The following is a 16,300-nucleotide window of genomic DNA, read 5'->3' as shown; positions in this document are numbered from 1 at the left end:
GAGAGAGCAAAGGACTCCTCAACATAGAAAACCCTTGTATATATAATATTTAATATCTGAAATATTCGTATCCCTTCCATCTTTCAGATAACGGCCTTAAATTTAAGAATGCATCCTACAGAGAGCATAATAATTTTCTTCATTTAGTAAAACTCTAGGAGAAAACACTGAAATCATACTTAAGTCTTACAGAGCAATATATTCCACATTGTTTACTCTAGGCCACATGTGCATGCATGCACACGTATGCACACACACATACATTTATAGTTCAATTCAGTGGAAACTTTAAACATTATATGCTCAAAAAATTTTCATTATGCAATTCAAACATTACACCTTAAGCTTTCTAAAGACCTTGGTGTGGGCATTCTCCATTGTATTTCTATAGATCTGAAAGTCTTTTTGACATAGAAAAATCATGGAAAAGAAGTGGGAGGGCAGAAAGCATGCAGACAGAGGTGAGGGAAAAGAGGAGGAATGTAGAGTTCTCCAGGCAAATAAGGGTAGCAGAGCTAGAATAGGAAAAGTTGTATATGGCATTCTCAGATAACCATGGGATTTTTTTCCCCATGGCTAAAAAATTAAGGAAGTTTAGTGAAACGAGGGTATAAAAATCAGCAGGGAACTGATCAGAAAAAGCCAGGATGAGGACTTTACAACTCCAACATTACAACATGACACTTAAAGAACCACATAACTTGGAGCAGAGAAGTTGAAGTCCTGACCACTGACCTCTTAGAGGACACTGAACACAAAAACCTGGCCATCAGCTGCTTCAGGATAAAATTGAAAAGAAGCAATGAATGAACCTGTTTCTCAGTCAAAGATAATTTCTCTAAAATCAATGGCCAGAGAAGACTCTATCCTACCTTCCTTCCTACCTGGCTGCTCTGGTTTAGTGATGGTTTGAGTGTGCACTCCAAGGGCTCATGTATTGGAAGCTTAGTTGCCAGTGTGGCAGTGTTGGGAGGTGGTGGAGTTTTAAGAGGTGGAGCCTAGTGGGTGGTCACTAGGTCTCAGGGACACTGACCTTGGAAAGGATCAAGGTAGTTTCACAGGGCCCTGAGTTATTTCTCAAGAAGGGCCGTTATGAGAAGAGCGAGCCTGGTCCCTCCATTGCCATGCCTTACTGTCAGTGATATGCTCTCTCCATTCAGCATGTTCCTGCCATGATACCACCTGCCAGCAGAGCCCATACTGGTGCCATACCCTTAAATCTCCAGAACTTTGAACTAAATAAACCTCTTTTCTTTACAGATTACCCAGCTTCAGGTACTTCATTTCATTTATGGAAAAATGGGTTAACATGCCAACCTTTTGTAGGACTTGCTGCATTGATGATAACCATTTGCTAATTACAGTTTTGATAATAAAACTTTCCAAGACTACCATCCTATACCATCATAAGTACAGACCATTTTGAAGAAATACATAAAGGAAAAGCTGAAATGTAAATCCCTCCACATTTTATGAACTCTGCCCTCTTTGAATATTTGCTCACAGGCAGGGGAAAGTCAGGGTCTCCTGGTGTGGAAGAAGGCAACCACCGCCACTAGTCACTGCAGAGGATCCCGAGGGATCAGCCTGACTGATGCAAACAAACAGCTCAGCAAAGAGGAGAGGAGGAGGAAGAGAAAGGATATGGGAAAGAGAGGGGGCCAGCTGGCCTGGAGCAGGAGCTCTGAGTGTGAGGAAAGCAAGCTGGAAATCCCCACACACAACCCTTCCTCTATGTTGGGAGCTTGCTGAAATCATCCACTTCCTCTGTCTGTCCTTCTGTTAGAGAAAGTAGGGGGCCAAGTTCACACCAGGGCTGCCACCTGCAAGTGCACTAGAGCATGCAATGAAGCCAATTTAAAAAACACAGGCATACTGGGTGGGGGTGGAGAGGAGACAGGGCTCCTTTATTCTTTACAACCAAGGAACAGAGGTTAAGTACATTTAATACTTTTCCCCTTGAAGGGTTCTTCACATCCATCTACATAATCGTTGCTGCTTTAGCACCTTCTGTCCATGCTACACCATGAGATGTGCATACAATTTTATAAGTAAAGTAGAAGATTAGCTAGGAGGGGAATTAAATTCCTCTATGTAACAAAGAAATTCTTGGAGCTGAGAATTCAGCAGTCAAGCTAAAATCTCAGCAGTATATAAAGGATTAAATATATTCCAAAAGTGACTGAAAAAAAAATCACAAAAGTAGATCATCATCACATAATGCTTCATCAAAATCTTACACAGATTAAAAGGCCATTAGGGAAAGAAAAATTACATCTTTGCAAATATTTGCTATAATTTAAAAAATGCAAGTTCAAACAAAACATATCTCAAAGAGGAAAGAATTCATTCAAAAAGGACAGTTCTTGCAATATAAAACTAGAATTATTAAAGTAATATTTCCTAAACACTATGATTGAATTAAACACTTTGTGGATGTCTTCTACTTCTGGTACATGGAACTATTCCAATTCTCCATAATAAGCAAACATTTGAATATTGGCTGAGTAGAAATAGAATAATTATGACTATCATACTAAAGGTGTCAATCAATCCTATGAGTCATTTTAGAGTCAACTGCTTCAAACACAATAAAGGCATACCATAGTGAAAACATGTCATTAAATAGCAGTGTTAATTTCTAAATGTGATTTGAGAAGACATACCATGTATTTGGAAACAAAATTAAAAACACAAGAAAAAAATATTAATACTGTTATAAATGTATATTCTTAAATATACTTCAACAATAAAGTTTAAAAAATAAAAAATGTATGGTGGTGGGCTGGGGACGTGGCTCAAGTGGTAGCACGCTTGTCTGGCACGCGTGTGACCCAGGTTCTATCCTCAGCACCACATGCAAACAAAGATGTTGTGTCCTCCGAAAACTAAAAACTAAATATTAAAAAGCTCTCTCTTTCTCTCTCTCTCTCTCTCTCTCTCTCTCTCACACACACACACACACACTCTCTCTCTCTCTCTCTCTCTCTCTCTCTCTCTCTCTCTTTGAAAAAAAATGTATAGTGGAGTGTGATGGTCATCATAATCCAAAGTACATGTATGAAGATATAAATTGGTGTGAATATACTTTGCATATAACCAGAGACATGAAAAAAGTGCTCTATATGTTAATATGAATTGTAATGCATTCTTCTGTCATATATAAAATTTTTAAAAAATTTTAAAGAAATAAGTGTAAAAGATGACCTCACAGAGGCATATATAGGGGCTTCTTAAGGATCTTTTAATACATCTCTAAAAAGTAATATACCTCCTTTAATGTTCATGAAAATGAATCATCTAGACATTGACTGAAACTGGTTCAGATCACTGCCACACAAAAAATCACCTCAAGAGATGTCAAGTAGAATTCAGTGTTGCTGTTTTGAACACTATTAGATTTATTGACATGAAGCTTACATTTTTGGTACATCAAAAATGGTCAATATTAACACTTCCATACCATTCAAACTAAAACTTGAACAAAATATGTATGAGGTATAGTGCTAAGTATGTTACCATGATTAATTTTACTTAAGTTTCATAGCTTCATGAAAAATTCTGTGTCAATTTCTATGTATATAATATTTTTATTTTGAGATAGACACCAGCAAACATATGCAAATCCTCTGTCCAACTAAAGAAGAAAATTTTTTAAAGAGGGCTATGGGCTTAGTCATTACTACTCTCTAAGCTGGCAAAGTTGGCCAGGCAATTTTTTCTTTTTTTTTTTTTTTTTAGTTTATATATGATGGTAGAATGTATTTTGACATATCATACATACATGGAGTATAACTTCCCATTCTTGCAGTGGTAAAGGATATGGAGTTACACTAGTCATGTGGTCATATATGAACATATGAAAGTTATGTTCAATTCATTCTACTGTCTTTCCCATTTTCCCCATCACCTACTCCCCCATCCAATTCACCTATTGTGAGTCAGTATCCACATATCAGAGACAACTTTTGGACTTTAGTTTTTAGGGACTGCCCTATTTCATTTATCATGAGAGTCTCCAGTTCCATCCACTTACTGGCAAATGCCATATTTTCATTCTTCTTTATACCTAAGTAATATTTCATTGTGTAGATGTAGCACAGTTTCTTTATCCATTCATCTGTTGAAGGGCACCAAGTTTGGTTCCATAGCCTAGCTATTGTGAATTGAGCTGCTCTGAACATTGATGTGGCAGTGTCACTAGAGTATGCTGAATTTAAGTCCTTTTGTTATATGCCAAGGATGCGATAACTAGGTCAAATGATGGTTCCATTCCAAGTTTTCTGAGGAATCTCCATACTGCTTTCCAGAGTGGTTCCAATGATTTATAGTCCCATCAGCAATGTATGAGTTTACCTTTTCCCCCACATCCTCACCAACATTTGTTGGTACTTGTATTCTTGATAATTGCCATTCTGACTGGAGTGAGATAGAATCTCAGTTAAGTTTTGGTTTGTATTTCTCTAATAGCTAGTGATGTTGAACATTTTTTCATATATTTGTCGACCTATCATATTTCTTCTTCTGTGAACTGTCTGTTCAGTTCCTTTGCCTATTTATTGATTGGATTATTTGTTTTTTTGGTGTTAAGTTTTTTTGTATTCTTTATATAGGGCCAGGACAATTTTAATAATTAAATGCTTATACACAATGTCTCTTTAAAACTTGCCTGTTTATCTTCATAGTTGAGCACTTTTTTCATTAGTCCTTAAATAAATGATTATATAATAACATGAACTCTTTAACTTGAACTGACAGACTATTTTAGCATTCACTATATATTCAGTAGCATATAAAACAAGATTGCACTGAAAGAGCCAAGGTTATGAGAAAGCAGTACATACTATATAAATGAAATGCTAACTTGCACAAATCCCTATGGAAAAGCAAAACTCCAAGTAATAATAATAGCCAATCCCATTTAGCTCAAGCATTGCACTTAGCAATTAAAGTTTATTAATTGGTATAATCATCAACTACCTTGGGAGGCAGGTATATTATCCCTATTTTACAGATGAAGAAACCAAAGTACAGGGAGCTTAAGTAAGTTCCAGAAGTCTGTAATGTAAACCCAAATAGAAATAAAATCAATCTTGATTTTTCACCTTCTCCCCCTGCCCCCCCCCACTCAAACACACCACATTTAAACCATTTCTTTTGCAAATGAAGCCTTTGTGATGCTCTAAGTCAGAAATTGTCAACTTTCTTTTATAGTATGAACCTTTTGGTACCCTGGTGAAGTCTGGGGAAACCTTCTCAGGATAATGCTTTTAAATACACAAATGAAGTCTAGAGGATTACAGAGGAAAGCAATTAAAATGAAATGTTTATAAAAATATTTTTATTTTTATTTTTATTTTTTTATTATTAGTTGTTCAACACATTACAAAGCTCTTGACATATCATGTTTCATACATTTGATTCAAGTGGATTATGAACTCCCATTTTTATCCTATATACATATTGCAGATTCACATCGGTTACACATCCACTTTTTTACCTACTACCATACTAGTGTATGTTGTATTCTGCTGCCTTTCTTATCCTCTACTATTTCCCTCCCCTCCCCTTCCCTCCCCTCCCCTCCCCTCTCCTCCCCTCCTTTGTTACACAAAATTACATATAATAGGAAGTGAGGGGAAAGGGGAAAAAAACAAGAGAGAGAAATGAATTACAGTAGATGGGGTATAAAAATATTTTTAAAAACAAGTTTGTGCTATGGTAACATTCATAACAAAATATAAGAAGGGGCCTGCCCAATCAAGAGTACATTATAGTTTTATTTCAACAACATCAGTGGTGTTTTGAGATATCTAAACTGAAATGTAATGTGATATGAAATAGATATGTGTTTCTCTTGGTGCTAAAGACACAGGAACTACTAATAGAGCTGTGGTTTATTGCTTACCTTCATAACTAAGAGAATACTAACTTTAGTGAAAATAAAGAACTTTTTTATTAATTTTTTACTTATATATGATAGTGGAATGCATTACAATTCATATTACTCATATAGAGCACAATTTTTCATATCTTTAGTTGTATATGAAGTACATTCACACCAATTTGTGTCTTCACACATGTACTTTAAATATTAATGTCCATCACATTTTACCATCATTCCTAACCCCAAGCTCCCTCCCTTCCCCTTCTACTCCTCTTCCCTATCTAGATGTCATCTATTCTTCCCATGCTTCCTCTCCCTATCCCACTATGAATCAGCCTCCTTATATCAGAAAAAAAAAATTACTTGGGAATCAACAAAAGAGGTGAAAGATCTATATAATGAAAATTATAGAACCCTAAAGAAAGAAATCAAAGTAGACCTTAGAAGATGGAAAGATCTCCCTTGCTCTTGGACAGGCAGAATTAATATTATCAAAATGACCATTAAATCAAAAGCACTATACTGATTCAATGCAATTCTGATCAAAATCCCAATGACATTCCTCATAGAAATAGAAAAAGCAGTCATGAACCTCATCTGGAAAAATAAGAGACCCAGAATAGCCAAAGCAGTCCTTAGCAGGAATGGTGAAGCAGGTGGCATCACTATACCAGAACTTAAACAATTCTACAGAGCAACAGTAACAAAAATAGCTTGGTTTTGGCACCAAAACAGACTGGTAGACCAGTGGTAGAGAATAGAGGACACAGAGACTAACCTACAAAATTATAATTATCTTATATTAGACAAAGGTGCCAAAAACATGCATTGGAGAAAAGATAGCCACTTCAACAAATGGTGCTGGGAAAACTGGAAATCCATATGCAACAAGACGAAATTAAACCCCTCCTATCTTTCACCATGCACAAAACTCAACTCAAAATGGATCAAGGGCCTAGAAATAAAACCAGAGATCCTGTGTCAATAGAAGAAAAAGTAGGCCCTAATCTCCAACATGTAGGATTAGGCCCCAACTTCCTTAAGAAGACTACTTTGGCATAAAAATTAAAACAAAGAATCAATAAAAAGTTTCTTCTCAGCAAAAGAAACAATCTGTGAGGTGAATAGAGAGCCTACATCCTGGGAGCAAATCTTTACCCCTCACACATCAGATAAAGCACTAATCTCTAGGGTATATAAAGAACTCAAAAAGCTAAGCACCAAAAACAAATAACCCAATCAATAAATGGGCCAAGGACCTGAACAGACACTTCTCAAAAGATGATATACAATCAATCAACAAATATATGAAAAAATGTTCATTATCACAAGCAATTAGAGAAATAAAGATCTAAAGCTCTCCTACTTGAAATTATGACCCCCTGAATTCCATCCCAAATTTAAAACTCAGATGCAAATTGCAGCTTAGCAGCTGCTCTTGGAAGCCACCTCTTCTCTTCCAATACTTACTATGGTCCTCCCTTGCATCATTTTTTTTTTTTTTTAGTTGTGGTTGAACACAATACCTTTATTTTATTTATTTATTGGCTGGGAACTCTGGCAATATCTCTTAAACCTTACTGTAGTACACACTATTATGAGCAAGCTAGAACACCAACCTGGCGGGCACCTGGAGAATACCTCACGTGTAATGTGTGCCTATGTATGGCACAAATGTATACAAAATTCATATTATCCCCAAGTCTGTTCAAATAGTGGGCATCTCCTAAACAACTATCAACAAATCTGGAGTCACCAGCTCATCACTCTAAATAAAGCTCCTATCACAAACCTGCATTTCTATGCAAAAGAATGTTTTTCCCACTGATCATATGAAAATGATATGTAGGACCCCTATGGCAACAAAAATGAATATTCCTTAAAACAGCAAAGAGACTATGTCTTAATACGTTTTATGTTGTGCTGGATGAAAACAGGTCTTTTGGGTAAACATTTTGATGACAATCAATATAAAAGTAATTAAATTTTATAAGCTAAACCAATAACGTAATAGGAAAGAGATGATCGATGACAATCTTAGCTAGCCAGAGTGTGGCATGCTGCACTTCGTGCTCTGCAGGAGCTTATTCCCTCCATCTTTATGGCTAAAGGAATGAAAAGCTTTAAATCCACCATGTTGAAACTGGCACCCCTTGTGCCTGTGCTCAGGATACACAGGTTTTCTTTCGAGATCTCTCTACTGAAACCAAAGAAACATCTAAATACTTTAAAAATAGAAGCCTAATGAGCAAAAGGCCAGTTGATTAAATGTGATCGAAAATAAGCAGAGGAAATGCATTTAACTAACTGAAGAGTGACTTCTGAGCAAGCAGAAAACTTCACGACACTTCCAGGAGCTCAGAGTCAAGAGAATAGATCATTGGCCCCTGAAACCTAGAAAAAGAAACAATGACTAGAGCAATGATGGAAAATATTAACTCTAAAATAAGGAAGAACTTTCTGATACAGGAAAATAAAACTACATCAGGAAGCATTTGCTTAGTGAGGTAGATAACCAAGTTTAGATATTCAAAGAATATCTAAGCTTAACCTTAAGCTTATATGATTATTAAAGTAAAATAAATAAGACTAAACAACTTCCAGAAGAAAGACGCTTACAATCAAAAGGCGTTTCCCTGATGATTGAAGGACTAATCTTATATAATAGAATCTGTGACCAAATGGATTTCTCTATCAGAAAGCCCTAGCAGGGACACTACTCAGATAGTCCTCCAAGCATCTACCTGTAGTTTTCTTTCAAGAAGGATGTGATTCTGCAGAGGCAGATTTTAAAGAACCAGGAGTGTATGACAGCCCGATAGTTACACTTGCACAAAAGGGTTGTTTAAGCAAAATGTGTGTGAACTCTTTCTGAATTTAAACAGGCCAAAGTATGAGAAGACTATGGCATAGTTGGGAAAAAAGATAAGCATCTCAGATCTTCCAATGTGTTAACCCTAAACCAAGCATTCCCTCCCTCCTTGGTTCTGGGAATAGGGAATGTTACTCTGAAGTCCGCAGCATGTACCTCTTTTCTTTTGTGGCTACTTGGCTTGGTTGAATTTCAAAATCACTAACTAAACTGGGGGTGTGCACAACCTACCTGTAAATAAGGAGCATTCCCTGTGATAAGAATGCAGAAGCACAAGAAAAAAGGAGATAAAAAGGTGGGTAGAGATCTAACCCTGCCCCTAAGCCACAAATATTCTAGGTAGGGCAGGAAAACTTCAAGGTCTTAGTTTCGTTTTTCTAAAAATACATTAAGAAATAAGAGGAAAATGCTAAAAAAATATGATTTACTATTGTCAAGCAACAAATTCACATATATATATGATACACATATCACATATATATATATATATATGATACACATATCATATATATATACATACACATATCATATATATATACATACACATATCATATATATATACACATATCATATATATACATATATATATGTATATATGTATATATCTCACCCAGACTTCATCACGAAATGAAGGCCATCAAGAACACTCAGACAGGCAACATCAATCCAGAAATCCTAAATAAAAATAGGAATCTGAGATATGAAAATACATTTTCCAGATTCTTACAGAGCACTTAATTTCAAATGCCACCGTTAGACTACAAAAAAATGTGATTTGAGCTAAAACCGCTAATATCAAAAATAACAAACACAATGTGACCTGCAGAGCTCAATGCAAATTTAAAACCTCACTTCTCATTACTGGTTACTGGATTTCACTTATGAATGTGTTGACCTTTTTTTATCCCCTCCTGCCACAGGCTGCCAATCTTGGTTTACTTAGGGATCATCAATTCACTGTGAAAAAAAATCAGGCTTTTTCCGTGGCATTATTTCAAAGTTTAAAAAGAGATTTTGACAGGCCAAACGTCCACTGAAATATGAAAAGTAAATCTTTCTATTTCAAAGAAAAATGATAACAAGAAATTTTCATCAAAATATTTTAATGCTGATCTTCCCAGCCACTCTTCCCTTTAGTTTGCACACAGAAGACTAACACATTGTACTTATAAAATCTAAAAAAGCGAGGTAGTTATATAATCAGACCAACAACAATAACAAAAAAATGCCTTTTAAAAAGGCTCTTGGTTTTCATAAGCCCAAAACAACTGTATTTGATTTTTAAGTAAATACTGGATTGGGGTGTAATGTTAGGGAAAGAGTTATATGCATGAAAAGGAATGATATAAAGTGATTGCTGGTCCTGGGAAGTTGAAGCCATATTCCCAGTTTCCTTAGGAAGGAGCTGACAGCTGAGGTTAGGGTTAGGATCAAAAAATATGAATAAAGATCCAAATATGAATAAAGATCCAAAAATCATAAGATTTATGCTGAAAGTATAGAATCAAGCTGTGGTCCCTTTTTAATTTTTTTTTTGGAGATGCAAGAGCATTTCAGACAAGGCAAAGGAGAATAACCCAGAAACAAATTTTAACAATCACAGACTTGTGCAATTGGGGAGAGCTTTACAGGTCATCCCCTCCTTCTGCAGATGGGGAGAAAGACCTACAGCAGTGGCTCTGTCACACCAACACATGACTCTTGGTGGAGCCCAAGTTATAGAGAGCACTACTAATTCAAGAGAGGAGGTGGCTGGAATAAGGAGGGAGGGGAAAATGTGATTTAAACAAATGTCAGCAATGATTTATGAACAAGAAAATAGAATCCAAAGAAAATCAAACGGAGAATAATCTCTACCTAGAATATGAACGTCCTTTCATTCTTACTGAACCAAAAAAAAATAATATCAGAGGAAAGAAAATTTATAACAAATGAATGCAAAGGGCAAAAGATAAATTGAAGAAAATAACCATAGCCTAACTTAGGGTTGTCTATTTAGTGTGTAAACACCACCTATAAATCAGTATTTAAAAGATGAATACTCAAATGGAAAAAACAAATGATATGAACAAGTAATTCATAAAAAAAGAAATATAAATGAACAACGTGGAAATGTGAAACATCACTAATAGTAAAGTAGAAATGAGTGAATCCAATGGTTGGCATTTACTTTTTGATAATACCAAACACACAGGAAAACAACCAGCACACTTTTGCTATAGTAGCATAAATTTTTAGTGCTTTTCTCCAGGCAATTTGTAATCTGCATGAAGAGCTTAAGCAATGCTCATCACCCATTACCCAGTTATACAGTTTGTAGAAATTCTTCAACATCAATTTAAGAATAGGAATGATCCTTTCATCATTTTAATACACAAAAAAGAAGAAAATTTAAGTGTCTAGTGATGAGAAAATTAGAAATGAGCACCTAAAGAAGTTACGTAAAACCACATGATATTAATTTGATATTTAAAACATTTGATATTAATTCTTTAATACATAACATTATGTAAAAAGCTTAAAACAAGTTCAGTTTCATAATCACACAAGAGAAACACTTAAAATAAGTTGTCTGTAGGTCTTGGAATTATGTAGAAAATATTTGTCTTCTTTTCCTCTTTTTTTCATAATGGATTATTTTCAGAGCAGCTTTACAATTATATAAACTTTTCTTCTTTTTAATATTTCTTAGATTCTCTAATTTAAATATTACTTCTTTTTTAAAGTGTTCTTAATGTTCAAGCAGAAAACTTCTGAGTTCTAGAATCTGACTACATTTTGCATAACAATATGCAATAAAAGGGCCAAAATTGAAGTTTCATTTTTAGATGAAAATAATTAATTATAAATTTCATAATAAAATAAGAACCACTCAAAATAATTTTTTTTAATTTATTGAAAGCCTTCTCATTTGTTTCATTCAACAGCAGGAGATCTGAATAGCAAATGGAATAATGGTATTGTTGTATCAAGACTTATTTTAATGTTACTTTGATAATTTTTTTTTCCTTTGTGGTGCTGTGGATCAAACCCAGGGCCTCATCTATGCCCGGCAAGCTTTCTACCACTGAGCAACATGCTGTGTCCTACTTTGTTAATTTGTTTTTTTAAGAATTTAACCTTTACTTTATTTATTTGTTCCTATCGAACCCAGTGCCTCACACATGCTAAGCAAGCACTCTACCACTGAAGTACAACTCCAGCACTAATTAGTTAATTTTTAGAAGATTAAAAACTATGGAATTCTTATTTACTCTCTAAAACCTGAAGAGAACAAACATAAGGAAGTAATAATAAAAGTACACATCTGATCTAAAAACTTGTAAACAAAGCCAAGTACCCCCTTCCAAAACACATACACACACACACACACACACACACACACACACACACACACACGAGAAAGAGGAAAAAAGGTCTAATATCCATTTTTTTGTATGATAACTTGAAAGTTTCTCTTATGCTGAAAACCATTGGCAAGCAACTATATACTGTCTTTTGGAAATCTTCAAGAGAAAATCCATTTACTTTTCCACATATCCATTATAAATCACACTGTCATTTGCTGTAGTTGGATGAAGTCCACCTGAATTTCAGGAAACATACGTAGCTATCTGATGGGAAGAAAACTTGGAAAATAACAAATTGCAATAAAGCTATGTTTACCCATCCTCAAAGTCAGCTGAAGTTTTCTAAAATGAAAAGCAAAACAAAAACAATAAGAGATATGACCAGAAAGAAAAAAAACTTATAGAATCAGTGGTCATTTTAGCTCTTCTCCTAGACAGTGAGATGCCTGAAGAAGGAGAAAAACACTAATATTAAAATAAATGAATATATAGTAGGATCTATCAAGAATTTGCAACCATAAAATTGTAAATGCTAACTTTTATGCATGCTTTCAATAAATAATTATGCATGTTATATGCTTCCCCCCCCTCTTCTTTTCCTGTTCAGATCCTTCTCTACCATCATGTCTGCCTAATTAGGTGGTTTAGAAGTTTGGGTACATTGTTTTCTAACTATGTGTAAAACTATGATAAAAAACATTGATGAGCCAGGAACAGTGGAGTACACCTGTAATCCCAGTGACTTGGGAGGCTGAGACAGGAGAATTGTAAGTTCAAAGTCAGACTCAGCAATGTTGAGGCTCTAAGTAACTCAGTGAGACCCTGTCTCTAAATAAAATACAAAATAGGGCTGGGGATGTGGCTCAGTGGTTGAGTACTCCTGTGTTCGATCCCTGATTACTCCCCCCCACAAAAATCGATAGAATTTTAAAAAATTCTTTATTATTCTCTTTACTTCATAATATGTAAGACATTTTAAAAGGTTGTAATATAAATTATATGGTCATATAAAAATCATTTTTAACTTTATACTATATACTTTGAATAGTATCCATGGTGAATATATATTAAAATTGATAAATGTCATGCACACACACACCTCTAAGAAAATTTTGCCTAGAAACAGCATGAAAAATCTAATTCTAGCATGACCTAACTAAAAGAAATTATTTACCATGAAGAAAGGTTTTTGATCATCTAACGTGGATAAAAAGAAATATATGTTGGGGTTCATACTAAGATTCCAGGTATTAAAGAGGAGTAAAGTAGATCAAATATCTGAAGGTACCACAAAACATAAAGAACAGACAGATGACTTTTTCTTTCTCTTCCCCAGTGCTGGGTATTAAACAAAGGGCCTTTCATATCACTAAGGTACATTTCTAGACCCAGATAACTCTAAAGGGTCTTTAGAATATAAAGACCTACAATATCAAAATGCAAAAAGGCTTTTCATAGACTCACTCAAAAAACATCATTTGTATAACAGAAAGGAAATCTTACTGGCCTAAGTTTCCATCTTAGTCCTCATTTTGCTTTTGAACCATGTTCAACAGAAAGCCTATCTGTGACGGGGGTAAATAGCTCTAGTTCTTTCCAGTAACCAAATATTATATGCTACACACCTGATCACCTTGTACTTGTCTCTATCAATCACTTGATAATGCCCAGAAGAGAACATGATCAGCAGGTATAATACATTGGGGATACAATCTCTTATCATTAGAGTCACAATATTATATAAGCACAGCTTCTCTATGCCTTTTATTACACTATGTTCAGATTGTACTATACTTACTTTAAAAGAAAAAAAACTTATTTTGGAAAAATTTTAGATTTACAAAAAGATACCAGGATAGTGGAGAGTACTCTCTCATTTCCTTCACCCAATTTCAGTTTCCCTAATATTATCATCTTACAGTGCCATGATGCACTTACCAAAACCCAAAATGAGCTGTTTTGTTAAAATATTTACATGTATTTATACAAATTACTTTTTTGAGTTTCATTTTCTTTATCTTGAATACAGACTTTTTTGACTTTTATCACATGATGCAAGTGTAGGATCTTACATCTCATCTTTTAAGATTCAGGGCAAGATTTCATCAAGCAAGACTCAGACTTTGAATCTTGATATGAAATGGAAGATCGTACATTTGATAAGATATTCCAGGTCAAGGTCTACTTAGACAGTGTATCCACTTTTTCCACAGATATGCGTCAGATGCACACTTGGTAAGCCAGACTTCATCTTGAGATCAAGGCATAGGCCAACAGAAGTCTCTCTGGAGGGGCATTAGGTAAACTCTAGTGCATGCCATTCTTGGATTACAAACCCCTCCAAGCATCTGTAACATCCAGTTACTTCATTTTTCACATAAAAAAAATCCCTGCCTCAGGAAAGCTCAAACCATTTTTTTGTACCCATTTTCCTTTTTTAAAATAGTCTAATATATGTTTGCATGTTAACATGTTTCTTTAGCAGAATGGTCTAGAGTGTCTATAGAACGGAAGTAGCCTATTCTCCTAAGGCCTCTGAAATGCTTAGAACAAAAGAGAACTCTTTAAACTTAACATCTATTGGCAACTCAATAAAGTAGTTAATGACCATGTGTGAAAACTGGTGCTCATATGGAAATCCATAGAGAATCCCCAATGAGTCACAAGCTAAAAGCAGAAGAGCAAGACTGTATTAGTAGTATTATTCCTTCAAGAAGAAAATAAAGTTCCATTTATCCTCTTAAAATTAGTTACTGGCCTTAATTATTATAACGCTTAGGGGACAAAATGGTATAAGATAGCAACTTACTATTGAAATCCTGATTAAAAAGGATAATTTAGACATGTGGACCTAAAGATAGCTATACTCAGCTGTATCAATCACCACCAGAAGACTTTTCTAAATAGCCTACTTTTCAAAAGATGTGAATAATTTCCAATTCTGTTTATCTCTCAAAACCAGGCTGTGGAATTAGAGTTTTTTAAATTGCAAAATAGAATTGACAATGCTTTTGAGAAGATTGCAAACTCAGACTTCCTATCATTAAATTTCTTAAAATGAGAAAACCATGAAAAAAATGTTTAAAAAGCAGCAAAGTGCCAAAAACAAAGCTCCTCAAACTTACCTCATAGTAACTCCGAACTGCATTGCAAAATGCTTCATCAGCTACAATTTGGGTTTCCCCATTGAGGAAGGCCTGGAACCGTTCTTTCAGTAACTGTAGTTGTTGTTTGTTAAGCTACAAGAAAAAAATGAACATAAATTGATAAATGAACCAATGTATGACATACACAATGATTATTCAAAGTTAAATTACATATTAGATTTGGCACCTGGAATTAGCTTTATGGTAAAAACAAATAGAACTAAAATATCCTCTTACTTGTAACTATGGCTCAAGTTTAAAATGTTTCCAAGGTACATCCCCACATACCCCAGAATCCTGATATGGAACTGGAATCGAAATTTCTACCAAGACAGAATGCCTGCAATTAGTATCCCAGCCTCTTTGCAAAAAGTCAGGGAAAAATCTAAACTTTGGGTGGGAAATTAACTACTGTACAGAATCACTAGCTGTCCTAAACAAATAGAATAGAGGAGGCAAGAATTCTTGGAAATAAGTGGACAATACACTGGAGAAGAGGTAATAAGTGGGAAGCCTATAAAGGATAAAAGATCCTTGCAGAATCTCTGGAAGAAACTACTGAGTACCAGAAATTTGGATTCTATAAACAAATATACCTCAGTGCCAGAGTGGAGATAATGGAGCAATGAGAAGGAGACAAATCCAAAGGAAAACAGAGACAACAGGTGGGCAGTGAGTGCATCTCTAAGCACAGTGGGGGAGGAGGTGTGAACCAGGAAAGGAAATGTAAATTTGTGACCACACTGCCTCACCTGGGGTCTAGCTCCTATAGTTATTACTGAGGGTGGTGGGTTAGAAATGGCTTATGATTACCAACCATGTCCTCTAGTCATCAACAACAAGCAGGGTCAACTACTTGATTTGTAGGATTCAATGAAAAATGAAAGGAAGGAACCACTTATTTAAATAAAGACAGCAGGAACACAGCATCAAACCAAGTACAGAATGTTTTTCAGCACAGATCTCTGTGTAGCTACACAGGCTCATGCATAATGCTCATCCTATGGGGACATACATGTCACCAGGAGTGTATGGGGCCATGCAG

General features: G+C 35.1%; 1 protein-coding gene across 9 annotated transcripts in view; it reads right to left on the bottom strand.

The window, feature by feature from the left end:
* Cadps2 (calcium dependent secretion activator 2) overlaps window positions 1–16,300 on the bottom strand; it is a 494,758-nt gene that overhangs the window by 355,667 nt on the left and 122,791 nt on the right. For all 9 annotated transcript variants that reach the window (XM_078040300.1, XM_078040296.1, XM_078040298.1 and 6 more), the window contains exon 2: window positions 15,235–15,348. In XM_078040300.1, the coding sequence (XP_077896426.1) occupies window positions 15,235–15,348 (114 nt within the window). The remainder of the gene's footprint in view (window positions 1–15,234; window positions 15,349–16,300) is intronic.

Source organism: Ictidomys tridecemlineatus, chromosome 2, assembly GCF_052094955.1.
Source record: "Ictidomys tridecemlineatus isolate mIctTri1 chromosome 2, mIctTri1.hap1, whole genome shotgun sequence".
Lineage (NCBI taxonomy): Eukaryota > Metazoa > Chordata > Mammalia > Rodentia > Sciuridae > Ictidomys > Ictidomys tridecemlineatus.
The sequence above is the reverse complement of the archived record's forward strand: the minus strand, read 5'-3'. Positions and strand labels throughout refer to the sequence as shown.